Genomic DNA, 24,398 nt, shown 5'->3' with positions numbered 1-24,398 from the left:
CCTCGGCCAGGGGGGGCGCGCTCCCGAGGACCTCTCATACAGATAAACAGGCGGCGTGCGCGGTCACTGACCCTGCCGTTCCCGACTGACGCTCTTTCTGAGCTCCAGTTTAGGGATGCAAAAGAGGAGCAATGGCCCCCACTTTGAGACCTTTATGTGTTCGAAAAGATTAATATTTAACAGTTAATTCACGTGATGATTTGATGTCAAACATCAGTCGGAAACCCGTGTTATATCTAAATATAAAACGATATTTAACATAGAGCTAAGTATATAAATCAGAGGTCTTCAACAGGGGGTCCGCAGATGTCGTGAAAGTTTTGGTTGATTACATTTTTTTTTTTTTTTTTTTTATTCCCCACTGTAATTTTTTCCACTAATTGAAATTTCTTTAAATCCACATTAATATGAATTCATCCCACTCAGTAAACAGATAAATGGAGGCTGAAGATGTCTTTCAGTCATCAATGCACACATTCAGCGACACACAGCCAGAGGCGTAGCCAGAAATTTTTTTTAAGGGTGGCCAGGCATCAACCAATGTACACTGAGGGGTGGCCGAAAGCGGATAGGCACCAAAACCTCACGGTCAATCTACGCTGTTCCAACAGGAAAATCAAAGAGCAAAACATCCATATTTTCTAAATAAAGACAAATTATACTTTCCCACAGCCTTTGAAATTCTTTCAGGGTTGAGCTTTGGGCGAACTTCTTTTCCATTGCCATTATTTACCTACTATTATCAGCAATCATTTTGCATAAAAATGATATTTACAAATACTAATATCTACATAAATTGATTATTTAACAATTTTTTTTATTAAAATAGTTATCTATTATTTTACTGAAGACTCCTAGATAACTTCCAGGGACACTTCCTTTTCTCTTTACTCCATAAAACACAAAATTTATTTCTGCTTGAATTCTCTACTTATCATCTTTAATGGTAGTATATTGATGTGCATAATTAACTACAGTGTTTTTGTTGTCAAGTAATTGTTAATATATGAAAAATCAAAATGTTTTGAATATTCCACTTGAGAGTATTACTGTTGCCACCGTCTGTAATAGAGAGAAATAAATGGTAGGGGTGGCCACAGGGGTGGCTAAGGGTGGCCATGGCCACCCCTGGCTCCCCATCTAGTTCTGCCCCTGCACACAGGAGCTCGCTCAAGCTGGGCACCGTTTCATTCACAACACCTGTCCCATTAACCATGAATCACAATCAGAAATACTTTAATAACCCCAGGGAGAAATTACTTTCACTACATTACTCCATCTGTAATAGAATGACTATAGGGCCAGTTTGATATAACGCAATTTCATACAATATATAATTTGGGGGTCCGCGCTCCATCTCACATCAGTTTGGGGGTCCTTGGCCTGGAAAACATTGAAGACCCCTGATATAAGCAATAGATAAATTTAAATGAAGCTATTAAATAATCTGTTTTGCAATTTTCTGTGCTTCACATTACTTTTCAATATATCGAGACATTTAACTTAAATCTACATTTCTTACTATTAAAAGCGATACTCTAGCTTTGTAATACATTTTTTTTAATTAGGCCATTAAAGCTATGCTGATTGTTGATTGTGTCAATAAACCACATATATTGCACCTCAAAAGGCTTTTTTCTCTGTCTTCACATTGCCATTAACTACAACGAACTGGAAAAAAAATTCACTTAACAGAAGCTTATTTTGGTGGGTTGATAATTAAAAACATTTAAAAACAGAAATATTGATTTCTTATTGGTTTTCCACACATACATTATTTATGCATGGAAATTTTGACCTTAAAGGGAAACTACAGAAATTTTACATATCAAAGTCCATTTCCGTGTGTTGGGGAATACCACTGTACAGAGATCATTCAGAAAGTTGTCAGACCCTTTCAAGTTTTCCACTTTTCATCATGTTTATTATCAATCCCCACACAGTTCTCTTCAATGTTAAAACAAATCAGCTTCTTTTAGTCGTAATATGTTAAAAAAATAATCAAATTTTGTACATATTAATTATTCAGATAAAAGTATATATAACCTACACCGGTATTAGAAAATATTTCATTATGCCACAGTCAAGCATGGTAATGGCAGTATCATCCTGCATATGTGTTTTTCCTTCACAGGGGCTGAGATATCAGTCAGGACAGAGAAAGGATGAGGAAAAATAAAAGATATGATCTAGACTTAAACTAAATAAATGAAATACTTTTACCAAGTTGATTTAATAAGATTTTACATCTCAAATCACACTATCCCTAACTTAGCCAGGTTGTTGGAGGCACATTGGGACTCAGCATGTTTTTAAGGTTTGCTCATTTTTGCACCCTTAGCAGCACTTCATCATTATACAATGATTACATCATCATCCTGAATGGAAGTTTTTGGTTCTGTCAAAGGGGCTAAAACAGTCTTCAGGCCAGAGAGAAAGAGGGAGTGATAGAAGAGGAAACAGAGCCAGTTAAAAAGAGAAGGGACCAGGTTGAGGTGCCTCAAGGCACCAGTTTTCTTTTTATGTCTGTAGGGTTTATGCTGGGGAAGATTCTCAGTCATCCAGGTCATAGTCATTCTAAAAAAAAAAAAAAATCCACTGGACTTAGTTTTCAAGTTTGAAGACATTTCACTTTCCATCCAAGAAATTTGATTTTTCAAATCAAAATCAACCATTTTGAAATGAAAACGCTTCCTGGATGGGAAGTGAAACATCTTCAAACTTGGAAACAAAGTCCAGTGGATTTTTTTTTTTTTTTTTTTACTTTTTTGGAATCTGTAGGGTTTAGTAATTTCCCCCCAAAAATTAAATGACTTTTACATTAAAGCCTCTCAATGTGTCATTTGAATTTGTGTTCTATGCATGATTGTCCTCATCATCACCATTGTTATTCTAAAACACAGGGAACGCAATGCTCTACTATGTGGATGGTTTTTTTTGTTTTCCTGGCAGAGTGATTGGAACAATAATTGGACTAGAGAAAGAAAAAAAAGGTAAAATATTCACCCTGATTCCAAGTAAAGCGAAGGGACGACGCTTTAAAGCCAGCTTTAAAGCCTGCATTATTATATCTCAAATTTAAAGATTTACTCAACAATCCTTATATGCTGAGACATCTGTAGGGATGTTTTATTTATTTATTTATTTCCGTCACAAAGATTGGCACACCAAGTCTTAATTCATCACATTAATGTTTCTTTTCAGGTTATTGGACTTTATGACATTAGCAGGAAACAAATTCTAAAAAAGCACCACAACCATTGCAAAAGCAATCTAGAAATCAGTCATATTTTCTTAAATAAAGTGTATTTACCTTTAATTTGAGCCGGTAAATAAGATTATTTGCCAATAGAAGGAGTATTTTTACTCTTAAAATAAGATAATTAGATAATATGCACTTGAAATAAGACAATGGAATTGTTTGTTCTTATTTTAAATTTAAATTATCTTGTTCCATTGGCAAAATGTCCCACTTACCTCCTTAATTCAAGAAAAAATGACTTATTAGATTAAAATTTTCCAGTGAAGGGCGGAAAGAAATAGCTCTTACTGGGCATTACAGGAGCAGGGGTGGCTCCAGCCTGATAGGAGAACACAGTGAATGTTCTTATCAGGTTTGACCAATCTAAAGTGATGAAATGATGATGCCTATTGCAAAAATATGAGGCATCTGCAGTAATGCGGATTTCCGTGACCGTGACACAATCTCTAATTTGCTTATCGTATTAACCTAGCCTCAGGAAAGACACGTACAAACACATCATCACACATAAACACACACTTTCTCTTTGACACACAGATACACAGCCTGTCCTGACTCTCATATCTCTTCGTCTACTTTTTGACTTCCTTCTTTGTGCAGAGTATATTAAATTTCATAAGACTGTCCTTGAATGATTGCGTGTTTATTTCTACATAAGTATTTAGATAGTCAAAAGACTGCATTTAGTTAAAACTTTGTATCAACTGAAACAAAACTGCATACATTTTCAAAGATGTCTGCAGACCTATAAGAGTAGAGAGGTTTAGTTTCACATTAGATAAAAATATTTGACAAGCTTAAGGACGTGGGAAAATATTTTCAGGTCTGACAAGACATAAACGGACCTTTTTTAAAGTCTTAATCTTCTTACCTCTGGAGTAAAATTCATAGACAATTGCTGAATTTAATCCTTATACTGACAGTCAAACATTGTGTTGTTAGTGTAATGGTTTGGAGTTGATTTGCTTCTATAGGAACTTGAACAATTAGAGGTTTTGGATGAAAACAATACATTTTGATAGAGATTATCTGGCCATCAGTTTAGAAGCTTAAACTCATGCTTACTTGAGTTAAGACAAGAACAATGATCCAAAATAAAAGATTTTGGAGTGGCCTAGTTAAAGTTTGAACTTAAATTAGATTTAGATGCAAAGGTATGACTTTAAACAGACTATTAGGTTAAGTGTGTTTGAATAGCTTTTCCTTTTAGGAATGAAAACATCCATCTATCCATCTTTTCCCACTTATTCTGTCAGGGTTACAGTGGGGCTGATGCCTGTCTCTGGCGGGGTAACACCCTGGACAGGTTGTTATTCTGTCACAGGGCAACACAGAGACACACAAAGACACACAACCATGCACACACACACCCACACACACACCTAAGGACAATTTAGAAATGCTAATTAGCCTACAAGTCATGTTTTGGGACTGTGGGACAAAGCCAGAGTACCTGGAGAGAACCCACACATGCAAAGGGAGACACATGGAAATTCCATGCAGAAAGACCCCAAGACAGGAGTTAAACCTGGAACCTTCTTGCTGCAAGGCAACAGTGCACCCCGATGAATGAAACCACAAAAAAGATTACTTTAATAGAGTTTTGTTTTACCTTATCATTGTTTTTTTAAGAACATATCAGAGTTTTAACAACAATATGTTTAAAACATTGTTTTCATTCAAGTTTCTGAGGAAAATGAGGTCAAACTTTTACAGTTGTCAAAGTTAAATAGGCTCACCTTATGAGGTCCCGGGTTTTTTTTTAAAGAAAAGGTTTCAGTCTCACAGCCATACTGCTTAGCTGAGATATGTGGAAAATAAGAGACTAATGTCACAGAGCAAAACCAGTCCAGTTGGAAATTCCTGCAGCTCCTGCAGTGTTTCCATCACTTTCTGTCTTATTTTTCCAAACTTGTTGAAGAAAGGTCCAATTTACGAAATTTCAGATTTTAACCACATTTTCTTTCAGTTTGGATGGCTGTCTTTCATAAATATTAGCTCCCTTTCCTGCTTGACACTACTGTACACTGATGTCTTTCTGATCTTTTGTAACTTTACTACAAGGGATTGTTTAGCTAAAAGATGCAAATGTGGAAAAGTCATTAAAATACAACTAAAAATTATTATATTTTGAATACACTTAATTAAATTATTTTTTAGCTGAATATTGAAAAATTAATGATACATTATCTGTGAAAAAATTGGTACATTGTTATCATTACCATTTTTTAATATGAATAAACGATAATAGACAGCGTGTTGTGAGTGAGCATCGGAGCACCGCAGGGAACAGTACTATTCCCATATATTTTTATTTTCACTTTTAACACAGACAGCCCGTTTACCTGCAGGAATAATAGTATAAGTTTTCAGGTGAACTTGAGGTGTGCAGAAATGTAGGTGGGTGTCACTGAGAGGGAACTATGAGCTCATCTTTAATAAATGCAAACAACAAAAAATGGATTTTATGGAGCAGCTGCCCTCATTTCAAGCATAATTTCCATCACTGGAGATGGTAGAGGAATGTAAAAGTTAGGTGGATGTTACAATGGACTGGAAATACAGAAGTTTGTTTATTGTGGGAAGCTATATATATTCTTCTTTTAGAAAGTTAAACATTCTGATAAACCAGGATGGTTTCGCTCTTGAACCTGGTTTATAACATAATAAACAATGTCAACAATAACAGAGCAAAATAGAAAATACCAAGTATCCTCATCTAACAATAATCCAACATCATGGTGTCTCTATTTAGAAAAGTCTAAAAACTTCATCTGCTACACAAATCACAATAAAGGGTCCATCCTCTCCGCAGCTAAAACTTATAATGACTGGTGGATAAACTTGGACGATAAGAGAGTGAAACATCAAAGTTCCCGTTGGGATTAATGAAATATCAAATTACACAGAATTTGTTGAGCCTCTAAAACATAAGCTCCGTTGCTTAAATTATAAAGCCAAGTCATTTAATTCCACATTTTTGGATATATTAGACAAAAATATTCTGTTTGTTTTTAAAGAAAGGAAAAACTTCAGGTAAACTGCAAACCACAGGGGCCTGGTTCTGGTTTGTTCTCCTGTTTTTGCTATTCCATAGAGATGAAAACTCCAAACCTTAATATTTTAATAATTTAGATCAGGCATCCCCAAACTCGGTCCTCAAGGCCCCCTGTCCTGCAGGTTTTAGAGGTTTCCTTGCTCCAGCACAGCTGATTTTAATTGAAAGCTGATTAACAGGCTTTTGGTCTACTGCAATCATTATAACCAGCTGTGCTAAAGCAGGGAAACCTCTAAAACTGCAGGACAGGGGGCCTTGAGGACCATGTTTGGGGATGTCTGATTTAGATAAAATCCTTCGATCATCAGATAAATCTTATGCAGCCACAAAAAAATTTATAAATAAAAATAAAACAATGCATGCTAAAACCCACTTAGCATGTATTAACATCCTAACATTAACACCTAAATCTACAAACAAGTTCAAATCATCAAATGCTCAAGATAAAACATGTTTACTTGTCCATGGTAGTTCAATATAATCATAAAAAAGCAAAAATAATAGAACAATTTAGTGCACAGCCTAAATTTAAGACATCAAAGCCTTTTAATGCAGCTAAACATTTGCTTATGCTAAAGATGCAGCAAGGCTGAAGCTACAGTATGGGCCAACAAAAGGATCATGCACATAGTATAGTTTGGCTTTAGGAAAGGAAACGCATTGACTGTGACTTTTTTAGAGAACAGCTATTAAATCAACAGCTTGAACATAAAGTAAATCCTCAGGCACTTCATGTTTCTCCTCATTCAAGGTGCCGTTTTAATGTGTTTCATAACCAAGTTGGGAAGACCAGTCTAGAAGGAAATATTTGCACAAATGTGGTTCTTCAGGACTCTATCAATAAAACAACCTTAAAAGGTGTTAAAGGTGTTATTTGTAGTAATAAATGTTCAGAAAAACAAGGGCAACAATAGATTAAACACCTCGGCGTTTGTCAGCTACACAAGGGAGACATTTTCTGACCGGTGGAAAATCTTGTTGTCCTGAAGTTGTTCTAGATTAATTTGTTCTATTATGATCACCTTTATCTGATTTTTGAAATAATGTCATTTTTAAGTGATAGAATGAATTTAGTTGTTGATCTCTTGAGTGAAATGTTTCTACAAATCCCTGACAGTGAATATGCTGTCAACTGTGACAGGAGGTCTTCAATTTGCCTTCTTTGCAGCCAGTTGCCAATATTAATCATGGAAGGTCTTCCTTCCGCTTGGCTTTCTAATCTGCTATCATGAATTACAAGGAACAATTCAAAGATTTATAGATGCAGATAACAGTGTTAATTACACCTTATCCTTTACTGCTTCAAAGGGCTCACTGGACCATCTATAAGAGCTGTGCTCCATTCAAGTGTTCCTGTGAGTCCTGATATTGCAGCAGTTGGCAAGAATAAACAATATCAGGATACTGAAGTCAATGAGGTCAAGTGGAATATATCCAGCACTGACTTTAGTTTGTATTTGATTGTACTTCTCTTCTGCTAAATTCACCCATTTTAACAGAAACCAATGAGCACAACGTTTTTTCTTACAGGAGAGAAAAAACAAAACAAAAATAAAGCGATCTAAAATAGTATTTGCTACAGGAAATAAATGATTTGAGGACAAAAAAAAGGAATATCAAAGTGTCAAATTTCTCTCTAGACACAACAATTTATTGTACAAATATATTATATATATTTGTTTTTCCAGATACAATCCTAAATTGATAATTTATTCAAATCATTTTGGGTTTTGAATTGTACATACACAATAATAACCAAACAACATTTCCAACATAAGCAATGAAATGACAACAACATGGGAGAGAACAGAACCAGATTAAATAATCTCTCCAAACCTGTTAATCTCCTAACTTGGTGTTTGATAAAGCAGTGAAATGAAAAGGCACCACTGAGCAGAACAAGGGAAAGAACAAATGGAAAAACATTGCCATTCTAAACTGATCTAGAATAAGTACACATTTCTTAAAATGAGTGTATTTGACCTTAATCTAAGTCAGATAATCTGCCAATGGAATGAGTATTTTAGTCTTTAAAATAACAGAACTAGATATTTTGCACTTTATATAAGATCAATTGAAATAGTTTTCTTTCATTGGAGAATTGTCCTATTTACCTGCTATAATCAAGAGAAAAATACACAAACTTTTGCAATGTGTCACTTTCAATGCTGCTGGAAGCTCTGACAAACTGAGAGGGGAAATTTCCCAAAAACACCCCCTGAGGATTTTCATACCTAACAGCGCAGTTCAATGCAGAGAAGAATGAAACTAATTCCATTCTGGAGAAACTAAACATCCGCTTCACAGATGCTTGACCCAGCACATGGAGACAGCCCCACTGGAGAAGACTTAGATAAGATGCTACACCTCAAGGATAACAGACACTCCTCTGAGGACCAAAATGTTTATATGTTAAACAGAGAAGATATATAAGTAGGGGAGTGGCTGTCTAGTGGTTAGGGTATACAGCCTGAAATCCTGAGGTTGTGAGTTTGAAACCCACTGTCACTCTGGTTTCTCTGAACAAGACCTTTAACCCCCCATTGCCCCATGATGGTTTAAATGCAGAGGTTAATTTCTCCAATGTGAGATCAATAAAGTTAAATTATTATTATATGGTTTGAGAAAGGCATGAAGTAGGCAATTGATATAAAACCGGTAAAAAACAACAACAACAAAACAGGGAATGAGGCCCTAGATTTTAGTAAAAAAAAAAAAAAAAAAAAAAAAAAAAAAAAGAAAAAAAAAGAAAAGTACAGTCCAACGTCCATTCTGATTCCCAGTCAGTTTCAAACAGTTTCAAACCAGTTCACCCCTTCTTGCATGTGACCTCCTGTCAGGGAGCTAGGCTAACAACAGCGCTAACAATGCTCCATTGTTGGGGGGGGTCCTATCTGCATGGGAGCTCACACTTGCAGCAAGGCACTTCCTAAAAAGCCTTACAGCTTGAGGCCTATCCCTAACTAGCCCTGAACTCAAACAATGTTTTCAACTACAAAAAATAAAGCACTTATTTAGTAAACCTTTTTTTTCATGTTAGAGTCCCCCAAATGTCTGCCACCTTGTTAGAGAGTTATTTTAAAGGCATTCATTTGTTCTTACTTATTCCACCCACTTTGTGGAAGGCACCATCACTACTGGAAGGGAAACCCCACAGCATGATACCACCACCACTTTGCTTAACAGCTGTTTCAGAGTTTTTTTGTTTTGTTTTTTTAATGGAAAATAACACATTTTCATCCATACATAAAGGATGTTTCCCCCTTTGTCAAACCATTCATATGTTTGCTCCTATGTGAACACTGAACTTGTTGCCGAAGTATCTTCCAGCTTTTGACATTACTGAGCTAATTAATTGTTCAAATTCCTACTAAAACTAACAGTTTGGGAAATTTTCCCCTTGCAAACAGTTTAAGTTAAGAAGACTGGTCAGAAGAAAACCAGAAGCTTGATAATGGCTACTAAATCCGTTTGGGTTAAGGAACATGCATGCATTTGAGTCTGGGTGTTTTATTTAGACCCTGTTTAAGTTGAGAAAATCTTTATTAAATGAAAACTTGTAGAACCATTGTTAACCTCTAAACCAGCATGTTGTCTATCCGCCCGACCCTAGAAAAAGAACCAGACACATGCAGTAATAAACAGCTAAATTAATCACATCCATGCCAGCGATTAGGAAAGAGGTCTGACTCGGACTGTACGAGTCATGAAGGTTAGCACTACATCTACATTAGTGACACTGTGTATAAAATGTGTGGCAAACAAAGGACATTCACGCATGAACATCATGCAAATGATGCCCAGCCACATACGTGTTTCAAAAATGTTTCATTCATTAAGCGGTCTCTCAATCTGACCGCCACTCATCGGGGAATACAACCTCCATGACGGCTGAAGGTCGAACAGCACATTTCCGAGTGCACAAGTTATTTCCTCCTCATTTTAATGACTAAATCAGAGTCAGAAGGCATGTGGAAACATTGCAGTTTAATGGATTGAGGGGAAATACAAATAACTAGGCTTTTTTTTTTTTTCATCCCCCATCTCCACAAAAAAAAAAAATCAAAAAATCAAAATGACAACTTTAGTTTAGAATGTTTTATTATAGTTTATTGTGATAGCATTTTCATTTTTCCTTTTTTTAAGGTTTTATTTTTTCCAAAGAACAAACACAGCAAATAACGTTGAGGGGAAGGAGAAGAGGCAGAAAGAGGAGGTAAGAGCGAGAGAAAGAAGAGAGAGGAGGACCACATACATAAGATAGATCAATCCATAGATAGATAAGTAGGTGGGTAGATAGATACATCAGGTTTGGCTTGATCCTCCCCCTGTAACCCCTGTGGGTTCACACGTACACTCACGCGCGCACACTACATGTTGGTGTACAAAGAATAATCAGCATCAGAATACGATCAATAACCATTTGATATATATTTATTAAGGAATTTAAAAAATAAACTAATATTAGAGAAGAACACACTGCCAAGGAAAACAGATCACTGATGTCAAACCTAAAAGTTACACAGTTAGCCTGAAGAGAACAAAAAAAAAGAAAAAACCCAGCATGGTTAGACAGGAAAATATGTATTCTTCATCTTCGCATGCATACATATACTGTATGCAGGCTGTGTACGTGTGTGCGTGCGTTTGGAGGGGATAGGAAAGAAAAAAACAATGCTGTAGGGATTTGTTTTAAATGCCCCAATTCAGAAACAAAAATTGAAACAAGACCTCTTCCTCGATTTATCTCCCAAGGTGTGCGTCTATGCATGGGTAAACGCAGCGCCGGCTAACGCGTTAGTGCTGAAATGCCTATCTGCAGGTAAAGGGTCGCTCATTTATGCAGCTGTCCAGGTCTCTCAGGGGAGGCGGGGTTGGGGAGCTGAAGTTAAGGCAGACAGCTGATTGTAGTTCAGACTATAAGGGGGAAATATTGAGTAAAAACACAAGTAAACAATATTTTGGCATAAGAGTAGGTAGAGCTATTGTTACTGCACAGTCTGGGGAAAAGAAAAAGTGCGATGATGCAGAAGGGGTGAGTGGATAATGAGCAGCCACTAAGCATAATAAAAACAGGCCTGGTTACAATTTAGATTTTAAAGCAGAAAAACAAAACACTGCGGCACTCATCGATCAAGCTCTATTAAGTACACATTATATATGTGGCAGCTAATTCGGGATGGACATCTTAGCTCGTTTAAAAAGGGAGATGCTCAGACATTATCAAACCGAGTCAAAGCCCCCCCCCCCCAGCAGAGACAGTCAATACCCCTGCTTGGTCCTGCCAACAGCCTGATATTCAGATTTGTCACTTCAAAGAAAGGCCACCTCCAACCCCAACAAACCAGGGTGGCGGAGCTCCTCTGGGTTTGAATGAAAGTTATGCTAAAAAGCTGCTCGAAGGCCGTGAGCAGCGTCTTTCTAAGACTCAACTAGACCACAACAGCATGCCACGCTTCATCTTCGACAGCCAACACAGCTACAGAAACCTAGAGCCATATATACACAGAAATGCCTGATAAATACATAAAAAAAAGTCCTAATTTCTTATCCGTTCATTTTCTTTTTCTTCATGAAGACAGCCACCACTCGACAAGCTCTAACGATTTCAGCTTTCCTGCTCAACTCTTCTGTTGCTCTAAAAGGATCCATGTTCACACTCAACAGTTTGGTCTTTTATTCTCTACCCAGGCGGTTTAAAACACTTTCTCCAACAAGTTTTTTTTTTTGTAGTGTTTATGAAATACAAAAAAAAACACGTGTGAGCTGACAAAAAGGACACAAAGATCGCAAAGTAACATGACAAAGATAATCGGGGGGAAGAAAGCATGGTCAAAAAACAAAATGACATGAATTGCATCTTTTTTTTTTCTTTTTTTATACAAATAATACAGAGTAACTTGAATGCCTCCCACACATCCCAAACAGACATCCTGAAATATTTGTGCTGTCCCTACATACACAGGAACAGCATGAAATCTGACTCAGCATGTAAAAACATGTCCTGCTATCAACGTGGTCTTTAAAAATGCGTAAGGATGTGTGTATAGACACAACATGGTGCCTGGTTTATTCTGTAAAGTCAGCCGTTGGGAGTTTTTAATCAAGTCGGCCCACTGCAGCCAATCGCAGCTCTTTGTGGGTTTCAGTTCCTGCAATACACCAACGTCCATTTGAATCTAGAGGAAATTTATCAATTAATTAGCTGAGGAAAAAAAAAAAAACTTCTACTAATGCGTTATGTTTGGTTGTTTTCACTCAAATGCTTAAAATCTTTTTTTCCAACCAAAATAAAGGTAAATACTTCTGAACAAAATGTGTAAATCTGCAGGTGAAGCTGACTCCATCCTCACACAGGGATGCTTAAGACACTCAGGATGGATGGATGAAGTGGTAGAGAGAGACGTTAAACTGTTAGTGGGCCTGGACAGTTCTGTAGAAACGCGACGGAGGGTTGGAGAAGGCGAGGAGGAAGAGGAGGAGGAGGAAGGGCTTGGGCTGGAGGAGGCGGTGTGAGGTGGGGCTTCAGCAGCAGCCTCCTCCAGCATGTTGGCCTCCCTGGTTACTGGAGATTGGGGAGTTGGTGGTGGGATGCTGGGGTCCAATTTTAATACCATTAGCCTGCGTGGAGACAAAAACAGAGGCATACGTAAGCTAGATCACATCTGAACAACAACAACAAAAAAAAGAAACTCAACCTCTTAAAAATAAGGTCATTACTTTGGAAAAAACAACAAAAAACAACAGTTGAATTAACTGATTCATTAAGTCAAAAATCTTTTTATTGATAATAACTTGCAGTACTATATTTTAAACACTTCATTTGAGGTAAAGAGCAATAAAAACTAAGAAATATTTGTGAAAACTTCAAATCCGAAGTAGTATTTTCTTTATCCAAGTTTTTAGTTTCAGCTTTGATATTTACTTCAGGTACTATTTAGAAAAAATGTATATATATATTATATACATTTATTTCTGGGAGTTGTATGCTGCTATTGTGAAGTAAAAAATGTTCCAGCTGCATATCCAGGGTTGCCTTGATGCACGGTAACCTCAAACTCATTTTCTTCCTGTATTTCTTTGTTTTTAGCTCTAGCTTCTCCTTAAATTGGATTATCTCACCTTTCAAAGTGAATACAGGGTTCCCAACATAATGTTAAAGATTTATTTATGCAAAAACATAAACAGTGGTGTTATGATATAATAACATCCTAACCATGATTTTTTTTAATTATTATTATTATTATTTTTCATTACAAGCTGTTTTTGTACTTTTTAGAAATCCAGAATGTGCTTTTTGTCAATTTACCTGTCAGCAAAATAATCAGGACAAATTCTAGTTAGCTGCACTTAGTGGTAAATTTGGGTGTAAAGGAAGATTGGTAAGCTTTATGTCGCACAAGCTGTGCGCTGAATTCAACCTTTCTTCAATTATTCCCAAATATGTGACCAACTAGAGTTAATAGGCTTTAATCATCTTTAAAATGATGCTAAATAAAACTCTGCAATAGCAAAAGTTGACTAAATATTAAGGTTTAGTCTGGTTGGGCCATGATTTGAGTTTTAAAAACAGCTCCCATTTTACTTAAAACTATTTCAACAACCTGATTGTAACTTAAAAAATGTTAACCATGTCAGGAAATATGTTAATTGAAAGCACGGTCATAAATGTGTAATTGTATTCACTAAGAGGAAAGAATGACCTCTTGATATTGCTTTCATGGAGCGATTAACAGGGCATGGTGCCTGTGGGGCTTTCTATTAGATCACATCTTAGAGGAAGCAACAGGTGCTGCTGTGCTGCACAAAGGAAGAGGAAACACCAGCAGCAGCAGCAGCAGCACTCAAGGACAACAGGATAAAAAAGAACAGCACATATAAAAGAGGAGTAAGTGAGAAGGAGGCAGGCAGGTGGGTGGTAGGGAGACACTTTCATCTCTCTGAGCTGTAGTGCTCACTTTCCCTCTGTGTTTCATCAGCTCTCTCTCTCTTTCCCGGTGCAGCTGTAGCACAGAGTGGGCCTTACTCACCCTCTCCGTCTGTATATATTTATCTCTCCCTCCCAGTGCAACTCTCCTCCTACACTCAGTAGCAGTAGTGCCTCTGGGAAACACGGTATGCCTTTAAATCACATTTATTGAGCTGAGGCCATGTGTGTGTTTTCTCGTAGCCGCTGCCAACATTTCTGGTGGGGCTTCCCTTTCTCACTTGAAGCTCTGTCAGCTGATGTGGTTTGGCTGGCTGGCCGGCCGGCCTGCCTTCACTCTGTCTAACTCGTACTAATAACAGAAACATTGAGTGGCTCACCGTCTGGCCAACACCTGCGTTAGCTGGCTGAAGGGCCCAAAGCATTGCAAAACACATGTGGAAACAGTCTGAGGATTCAGACACGGCTCTAATAACTACAACAGCACGCAAAAGAGGCCAGAGGGCCCTAAGATCAACCTTTACTAAACTGTAGAAAGGGCAAACCACAAGGCTCCAATTTAGAGCCACTGGTGATTCACAGACAACATAGAAGATGTGAAGACTCTACAGCAGAATGTGGAGCTGTTGAACAGGCATACGTGGGGAAGAGATTTACGGACCACTGTTAGGATTTTCACCAGTATTGTAGTACCACACCTTTACTATGTTACACTATTTACTGTAAAGGTGACCTAGTTTATTTTATTTGAAACAGTAAAGCAACAAAAATTTACTGTGGCAAAAAATCTACAACAAAGAATGTACCCATCAGGAAGTGACTATAAGCTGAGATAATGAAGTAACATTAAATATTCTATTCCAATAGTGATATGAGCATATGCAAAGAAAAAAAAAATTTAGTAGTTGGTTGAGTTAGTGGAGGAGGAACTAAAACCAGAATTGGAGGGGAGGGTCAATGTTTTCTTAATAAAAAAGCAATAATAAGCTTGTCCGGGGAAAGAAGTGGCATTATGAGCATCAGCGCTGTGCCTAAGCAGACAGCATATAGGCTGCATGCTACACAGCTTCACAGTGATTGACACAAGAAACAGGGAAACAACCCGGACCATACATCAGTTCTCATTTAAAAAGTTGCTGCAGTTGTTTTGCTTTTAACTTCCACATCTACATAACGTTTCTTTACGTCCTAAAAACTCAACACAATGACGGGTGATGCATAAAGATAACAGTGTGAGGCTGAAAGAATGGAAGGAATGAAGAAGCTAGCTATGCAGGCTAATCTGCAGATAAACTTGTTGTTAAATGACTACTTCCTTACAACTAAAAGGTAAACAACTGCTAACTTTGAGCCGTCAGTTGAGGTGAAAGTAAACCGTCTGTGACCTTATTTTTGATGCAGGGGTCTCGTTATAGTCAGCACTCTGGTTCCCATGGGGGAGCTACAGTTATTGGCTGTATGCAGATGCAAGTTCGACGTGTTCTGCATTGCCTTAATCTTTCTAACTCGCAGTTTGCTTTCGTTCCGACCATCTTCATGTGGAAGTAATCGGATTAACATCTCAGCTCAATGACTGGCTGCACAACTAAACTTTTCTGCTTCCTTTGCTGTTCCATAGATAGAAATTTGGCTGACAGTGACTGGGCTGACAGGCAGCTTACAGGCTGACTGGCTGAGCGAGTGTTTGTTTTCTTGCTGAATGACCGAGACCTTGTGGGACGTGAGGAATTTATGAGCTGGCAAAATGCCGAGAGAGAGAGAGAGAGCAAAGGAAGGGAAGAGTGGAAGTGGAAAATAGAGCAGAGGAAAGGAGGAACACAGGGAGTTTTGCTTGGCTGGAGTCAAAGGAAGAAGAGAGGTTTTTTTTTTTCCTCCCCCTCTTTTTCTGAGGCTAGAGGGAGCGTGGCAAACCACACACACAGCTGGAAATCCAAGCTGAAGAGAAAGAGGGAATAGAACAAAGACTGGAAAAGAGAGGAAGAAAGGCCACGAATAAAGAGGACACGAATACAGCAGCTTAAAGGGAAAGATAGGAAAGCAGAGCGTTCAGTGTGCCTTACCTCATTGTTGATATCAAACACGCCCTCCTGGATCTTCTCATAGATCTCCTTGGCTGTGTTGATGAAAGCCTAAAACGGAGACAGGAAGCGAGACAGATGAAGGAAAGAGATTCAATTCATATTTCTGTACCGGCCCCTACAAATAAGCCTGTACAGCTCTGATGGAGTTCTCAATTTCAACAAAGTTCTCTTAAACAAAAAAACAAAAAAGAAATAAAAACAGCCAACAGGCCTTTGAACCTCTGCACTCTGGACTTTCACATTTCTGTCAGGCCTTTCTCTCAGAGCCTTGTTAAAAACTTTAACCTGGCATTTCACAGTAAACACATCACCCTTGATCATAAAACAACACATTTACAGTTGGATGTGTATGTTTTGTGGAATATTTTATCTGGGTGTGGCAGCTGTCAGTTAAGTAATGCAGACTTCCTGGTTAACTGCTGAAAATTCACCAACTATGCATGTGAGGGAAAAGAAAAACACCCTGCAGACAGCAATAAACCCCAGCCATTGTTGTGAGAACACAGGCATGCATTTCCAGTTTTTGCATCTATGTGCTCTTAGCTTTTTCATACGCACATATCAGATAACAAAAAATATTTCGTAAGGCCACAAAATGACGAGCGTTTTTAGCAGATAACTTAAAAAAATAGGAACCTTTTGGACATTAAAACGACCCTACATTATTATAAAGGCAAGTAAAGAGTAATCTTTAAGAGGTTCTTTTGGTAAAAATGGGATTTAAATAAAGAAGTTATGGGTCCCTTTACCTTCCCGGCACATATTTACATAGGAGATAAAACAAACATGTTTAGTATGCAGAGAGAGAACTAATGCATGTCCAAGCTTAGTATAAAAGCTGAAACAGGTTAGAGGAGATGCTGCGTATTTCATCCTGCCATTTTGTTCCTCTCTAGTGTTTAGTCAGTTTGTATCCAAGTCATTCAGGAGCTGAACATTTTGTACTGATCCAGCATAACCTTTTATTCCCCTTGGGGCTATTATTAATACTATAATATTATCTACCACCAGAGTGTCACTTTGACCCATTAGGTTCAATCAGGGGTCTGAATATATCATATTTCAGAAGAAAGAAATTTGTATTCCCCTGAACAAAAAATAAATAAAAACAAAAAAAAGAAAAACATCCATAATATTTTACATAAAGGGAACGGAAGAATTTATCAAAGAATTGCTCTGGAGTTATAAAATACAGAGCCTGCTGAATAGCACCTAATAGATTTAATGCACTTTTATTAGTTTGCATCTTTTAAACAGAAAAGTGATTTGAGCTTCATTCGTTAGTTTTAGCATCACAAGCAGGGAAATATATAATTTGAGTGAGATCTTTTTTTTGTTCAACTTAGCAGACACACATGCGCTTAACTTTAGCAGCACAAGACAAAGTAACAACCAAAATACTACGGTACACAGCTACTATTATAATTTTTCTGTTTAATGAACATTATTGTGAAAAGTTGTGTCTTCATGTCGTTAGCATCTTGTTTAGCACGCATCTATTAGGATGAGACATTTAACCCTTTTTTATAACATCAGGAAGGATTAGGTCACTTTGGTTTAAACACCTGTTACCCGTTCTATTTTTTCTATTTGGACTTTATAGCTTTGATCACCTGAGAAGGAAAGTTCTTGGTTGAAAATCATAGTTCAGTTCAGTTTGACTAAACAAATTCACAACATGTCAACTGTTAAATTGTCTATGAATTTTTCCATGTGGTTTTATAAAGCTGATTTATTCAGAGAGCAGATAAAACTGGGTTCAAGCATACAACATGCAGGGGTGAGTAAATCTTCCTCACTACATAAAGAGTAGATGTAAAGGGTGGGATGAGATTAAGAAAACCATTTCTATTTTTACAATCAACACTTCTAGTTAAACTGAGGCTTAGTTTTAAAATGCTAGTGATTCTTTGTCCAGCTTTAAATGACCTGGCTCCTTCTGATTATCCTGAGAGGTCTATAGATGTCTACTTGTTATACCCAGAATCAATTCCACATTAGTTCTTGGTGCTTTTAAACACTAAGGTTCTCTTTAATTCGCTCCTTCAAAACCTCTGGTAAGTAATGTAATGCTTTTGGTTATTATGCATTTTCTGATGAGGATTCTTATCCACTTTTTTTTTCCATCTTTACTTCATTCACATCGTGATCTTATATGATCTTACTTCTTTACGCTGTCTTGCCTTTAAGTAATTGTTTTTATTTCTTTTATTATGTCATATTAGGTGTCTTTATTTTCATCTCCATTCTCGCACATTGGAAATTTGCTTTATTAATAAATTTAACCTAATCTTTTTTTGGAGACATTTACTTAAAGATATGTATCTTCCCTATGCCATCAAAATGAAAGAAAAAAGTAAGACTAAGTTTCTAGCCTAGATCTAGCTGAACGTCAAGGGCAAAATAAACGTAGAATATATGTAAAAGCAACACATACATACAATACAGCGTTAAGTTGTGTCAAATCTATTCTCTTTGTGAGAAAGTTCAGCTAATTCCAGGGTGGGTGCACCCGTCTGTTTTACCTTATGCTCATGAAGGATGTTTTGGTTGGACTTTAATAGTTCAACTCTGTTTTTTTTATGTCGTTTAATTTTTTTTTGCGATCCAAGCCTTCTCCTCAGCTTTCATAAGTTTAGCGGTTATTAAGGAGCCCCTTGTTACCCAATACAGCTGCATGTTTGTCTAGATCAACAACAGAACAATTGGACATAGATTAACACACAATCCATCTTTTTTTCCCCCCACACACAGACACACACAGTCCCTAACAACACAGAGAGGATCAAAGTTTATTCAATAAAGTGGAATTAAAGATCCCAGAGCGACTGCCCTGTGACTACAGGTATCGATGCTTCTGTCTCCAGGGGCAGGATCTTATGAGTTATGTCTGAAGGATTTAAACTGAAGAGCAATAACTGGGATAAACTATATAAGCGACTTCGGCTCTGATTCCTCATTCTAAGGTTTGCAGACGATCTGGGCGGGCTGATTTTAGTACAAACTTGAATGGTAATAATATTTATGACCAATTTTTCTCTTCATTAAAATAATAATAATAAAAAAGAAACACACTGTGAGAAAGTGACTATATGTCCTGAACTCCTCTCTGGCACCTTGTCAAAAATAGACTGAGCCCAAGGGTGCTCTGTAGTCTACCATGCCCTGTTCCCTCCCGCCCTCTTTGCTTCTTTCTACAGATCACTGCACCTCTCCTTCCTTCCCTCATGTCTTCCAACCCAAGGATGATAAAAAGGAGAGATGAGAGTTACACTAAAAACTAATGGGAAAATATCTTGCGGAAAGATAAAGAAAAATTAACAGGAGAGCACAGGAGGACAGGGAGATGAGAAAGGAGAGGAGAAGTGGGCGGCGGCGGTGGGGGGGGGGATCTTTGTGAAGGATTTAGGAGAGGGCAGGGAGATGAGACGATGAAAGCATGCTTGCAGGATCTCTCCGTCTGTCTCTAAAGACCATCCCATCAACCCTAGTGTCCACCCACAGACCCTGACGACGAACTTCGCACACTGATTGGCTGCTGGATGTCGCTGAGGGAAGGTGGGGTGGAAGTTATGAATATGTATGAACTTTAACTGGTTGATATACTGCTGGAAAATAGGGGGAGAGATGATGGGGGAAGGAAGGAGGAAGAAATGAATGGAAGAGGGCAGGAAGACATAAATGAGAGGAGGACGTAAGACATACTGAAGGAGGGGAGAGCAAGGAAAGGATGACGAGCAGGGAAGGGGGAGGTGAAGTGGGAGAGGTAAAGAGCAAATGATGGACGTCGAGGGATAAGGAGGGATGGAGCGGGGAGAGATGAAGGGAAGGGAGGAGAAGAGCGGTATCAGGAGGATTCAGAGGACACTAATGAGACAAATTAATCATAACACACACTCAAATGGGCACACACACACACACACACACACACACACACACACACACACACCCCTCCCCCTAAATCTTAACCCCAGAAGAGTGCTGCTCAACAGTGCTGTGGGTGTGAGCGTTTGTATGACAGACTGGTCAAGAGGAGGATGGGGAAGAAGGAAAAAAATCTATGTAAAAACAGAAAGAGAGAGAGAGATGTGCCTCTGGGTGGCATGCTGTGCCGTGTAGGGTAGGATTAGTCCTGTGATTGGATAAGTGAGAAAGGGGTCCCAGAGGAGCTGGCCTTGCATTCACTGCGACAACACCGGGGTGTGTCTGTTTGCGGGGCGGAGCCGTTCATTCAGCGTGCTAACTGCACTTCAAGATGCTAATGTGATGCATGTGAGGTTAAGCTCCATCACTGTCATCCCCACTGCTGCAGCTCTACGGCATGGACTTTGACTAAACCTCGAAACATTCTAATGACAGATACCCTGAAAGAAGCTCCAATCAATTGGACAGAGATTTAACCTAATCTGCTGACAAAATCTTTTTTCATAGTTATTAAATGCTAAAAAAAAACTAAAAAACAGCCACTAGGTTTGATCCAGAATAAATTAAAAATAATACTTTTTTACAAGTTTAGGGACATATAGGGTATTTTAATGTATAAATAGAGATAATATTGCAATACCTTCATTTTTTGTTTGAATCAAAACTCCTACTGCCATTAGGTATCTGCAGCTAGATTTATTTATTCAATTTTTATAAAAAAAATTTGAAAAAACAAAACAAAACCAAACCCTGAAATTGTGAAAATGGGAACTACAAAGTCAGACTGCAAAGAAAATCAGGAATTAGTAAAGGCCAGGAGACGCCTGAATGGGATTGTATCTGTAACACTATTTAAAGTGTATAACAGGCACATCCTAAATAGTTGTTATAAAAACAATGAATCTTTATGCACATTAGACTACTTTAAACAAGAACTTGCTTGATCTGCTGTTTTAACTGAAGAAAAAAAAAATGTTCCAGGGGGTTAAATGAGATCTGATATGTCGGTGCAATGCATCTATTTTTGTGTATGAAAAGGAAGACCACTGGACAAAACATTGACAAGCTAATTATTAGAAATTTGGTCTCAAAACTTAAGTTAAACCAAAACAAAAATGCTAATATCTAAAAGAACTAAAAAATAGGGTAATGTTATCACAGATTTTATTTTACCTTCCGAGAAAATGTAACGTTTAATAACCAACAGTAAATGAATCACCCGTTATTTTTTTTTATCCGTAACAGAAAATGTTTGATGACTTCACAGACTGCCTGATATAAATCTGAGATGTACTCCAAGTGTTCAGAGAAATCCTTCGACGGCAGCTCTCTGTTCCAGACAGAGCTCTAATTCTGCAGCTACAGATGTCAACAGGCAGCACCGATAACTGTGAAAGAACGGATAATGGCTGTGAAATGGTGGTGCGGCCTGAGATCTATTTGTCTGGACTGAAAAGAGCTGTTTGGCATTAGGGTTGACCTGTATGGAGCGGCGTATATTTCACAATGACAGGTGGTGTTTAAAGCCGTTTGGCACTCCGCTTCAGGTAAGCTGGTAACCTTAATCCAGTCATTAGGGTGGCCATCATCAACTGCTAGTGTGCTTAATTACCTCCTCTACATTAGAGGCAGTCTTGGCTGAGGTCTCCATAAATACGAGCCCATGTTCTCTGGCAAAAGCTTCACCTTCTTCTTTTTTCACCTCTCTCCTCGACTCAAGGTCACTAAAAAACAAAAAACAAACAAATTAGGTGAATTTATGGGGTGAAAAAATAGAGCACATATGAAGCTCTATAATGCAACGTTAAAACATTTCTATAATCTGTCCACATTCTTTCAGGTTGCACCCACAAACAATGCATTTTACTGGCATGTAAGTAGTGCATATTGTAAAGCAGAGGAAAAGTATGCATGATTTGACATTCGTTAGAACAGTGTGCAGTTGTAGCCATCTTCCCTGAGTCAGTTCTTCATAGAACCATGTTTCCCTAGAGTCACAGCTATCGTACTAATCTTGCATATGCAGCACTAAACGTTTGCTTTTTTTCTTGCAAAGTAAATCAGTCCAGTTGGATGGAGACCGTCTTATTGTGGATCTCCATGTAAGTTTAATAATGAACTCAGCCTGGAAACTTATTTCTCCGACATAAGAGCGTTATATAACCTCCAGCAGAGCCAGCAGCACCCCTAACACCAGCTGATTTCTATTGAAAAAGTGAAACCTCTCACACTAATATGCCTGAAGCGGTATTGTAGCACAGCTTAAATGGCAGAAAACTGTATCTTGCACAATTTCTACGTGCATATAGAGAGTGTTTGGCTAAAAACAAATAAGAAGGTGGTGTTTAATAAAAAGATATTTTCAATCATTGGTGCCTACAGCTACACATTGCTGATGGTCCAGCCTTAAGTAGGCCAGTATGTACCCATCATGAAAAACATGGTTTTACCTCTTGTTGCCAATGAGCATGATGACCATATTGGAGTTGGAATGTTGGCGGGCGTCCTCTAACCAGGTCGTCAAGTGGTTGAAGGTGTCCCTTCTGTTGAGCAAGCACAGATTTGTGGTTTCAGTCTGACTGCCCTTTGAAACTATGAGCATAACAGAAAAACAATCAGCTGTTATAAATACACCCACACCCACAGAAATTAAAGTAGTAACAGATTTTACTTTCTCTTGAAAACTGTTAAGTGATGTCTCACTTCCTCTTTAAGAGCTTGAAACCATTTAGAGAAGAAATACGCATCTTGTTATCTTCTGTAGATTTAAAAAGAAACATTCAAAACGTTTTCCGTCTTATTTGAATCCAGGTTCCTCTTATTTTCCTATATTTTTGTTTTATTTTCCTTTATTTTAATCATGTAAAGCAATTAGCATTATCTTTGTACTGAATTGTGCTATACAAATAAATTTGCCTTGCCTTAAAAAAAAAACATGGCTTTAATGTTTTTAAGACCTCATATATTGAGAGACTCATGCAGGAAGTTTATTGCATTAGATGATTATTGCATTGCAGCAGAACATGCATCTGCAGTCGCTCCTTCCTATTTAGAGGCGTTCTGTGCAGCGCAAACAGAAATGAAAGACAGGAAATTAATGACAATAGAGATTGATGTGCAGCGAAGATTGTTTTCAAGGATTGTTTGTTTAAAAACCACATGGGGAGAAAAAAAAAAAGTCTTCAACTTGTAACAAGGCCGTAAGACGACTGTTTCTCCCCCAGGAAGATCCACTTCCTCTTTTTAAAATGGTACTAGATGTTCCCTTCACAAATGCTACACACTCATGATCGAGTTAGAGTATAAACTTTTTGACAAACAGAATATTTTTGCTTCAAGCAGCGTATTCCAACTGACTTCAGAGAGCATATTACAATAAATTCCATCTTTTCCTCCCACTGTTCAGACACTTAAAAGCATTTTCGCTGTTAGTTTTAATAAATTTCCAAATTATATCTGGAAACTAATGAAATGTTTAATCTCAGTTGAAATTATTTTTAAAGAGTTCCTAAAAAATTAGATTTACCAGCTGGTTGGATAATAATCCTCTTTTCAGTGTTTTAGGAATGAAATGCTGACTTTGACTGAAATATTCTAAGACCTGTTCCTCTAACACATGGTGTTCCTCAGGGGCTACATTCTTTAACCTGACATTTTCTCAACTATGTTGTCCAGAGGGAACATTCCAAATTCATTTTAGTTTCTCCTTTGTCTTTGAGCTCTATGAACCGATACAGTTATATGATCTGATCAGATGTATCTACTTGAGTGTGATAAATTATGCTGGAATGAACTGGACTGATTTGAATTATATTTAGGCTATCTTGAATTTTGGATAAACAGACACGAAATGGGCAGGTTTGTCTTTTACAGGGTACAAGATGACACTGGTTGAGTTACAAAAAATTTAGTTTAACAAAATGGAATAAAGATAAATGATGTTCAGGTCTGTTCTTCAAGGAACCATTCATTTCTAAATACTAAGTGCTTAAAGGAATAGTACACCCAAAACATGATTAGCCTTCATTTTCTACTCACCCCCACGCTGAACAACACCCTGGAGTACTTTTTTGATATCTCAAATGCATCTGGAGATCTGGGAGGCTTCTTGCTGTCTGCTGACATTCAAATAATGGAGGTCTATGG

At 37.7% G+C, this 24,398-nt stretch overlaps 1 protein-coding gene across 1 annotated transcript in view; it reads right to left on the bottom strand.

Moving 5' to 3' along the window:
- Positions 1 to 10,456: 10,456 nt before the first annotated feature.
- rab2a (RAB2A, member RAS oncogene family) overlaps positions 10,457 to 24,398 on the bottom strand; it is a 28,180-nt gene continuing 14,238 nt past the window's right edge. The window contains exons 5-8 of the mRNA XM_015380899.1: positions 22,703 to 22,795; positions 21,865 to 21,976; positions 16,308 to 16,376; positions 10,457 to 12,941 (exon numbers count right to left, since the gene is read on the bottom strand). Of these exons, the coding sequence (XP_015236385.1) occupies positions 12,846 to 12,941; positions 16,308 to 16,376; positions 21,865 to 21,976; positions 22,703 to 22,795 (370 nt within the window). The 3' untranslated portion in view covers positions 10,457 to 12,845. The remainder of the gene's footprint in view (positions 12,942 to 16,307; positions 16,377 to 21,864; positions 21,977 to 22,702; positions 22,796 to 24,398) is intronic.

Source organism: Cyprinodon variegatus, unplaced genomic scaffold (genome assembly GCF_000732505.1).
Source record: "Cyprinodon variegatus isolate N-32 unplaced genomic scaffold, C_variegatus-1.0 Scaffold224, whole genome shotgun sequence".
Taxonomy (NCBI): Eukaryota; Metazoa; Chordata; class Actinopteri; order Cyprinodontiformes; family Cyprinodontidae; genus Cyprinodon; species Cyprinodon variegatus.
Note: the sequence above shows the minus strand (reverse complement) of the source record. Positions and strands in the feature narration are given on the sequence as shown.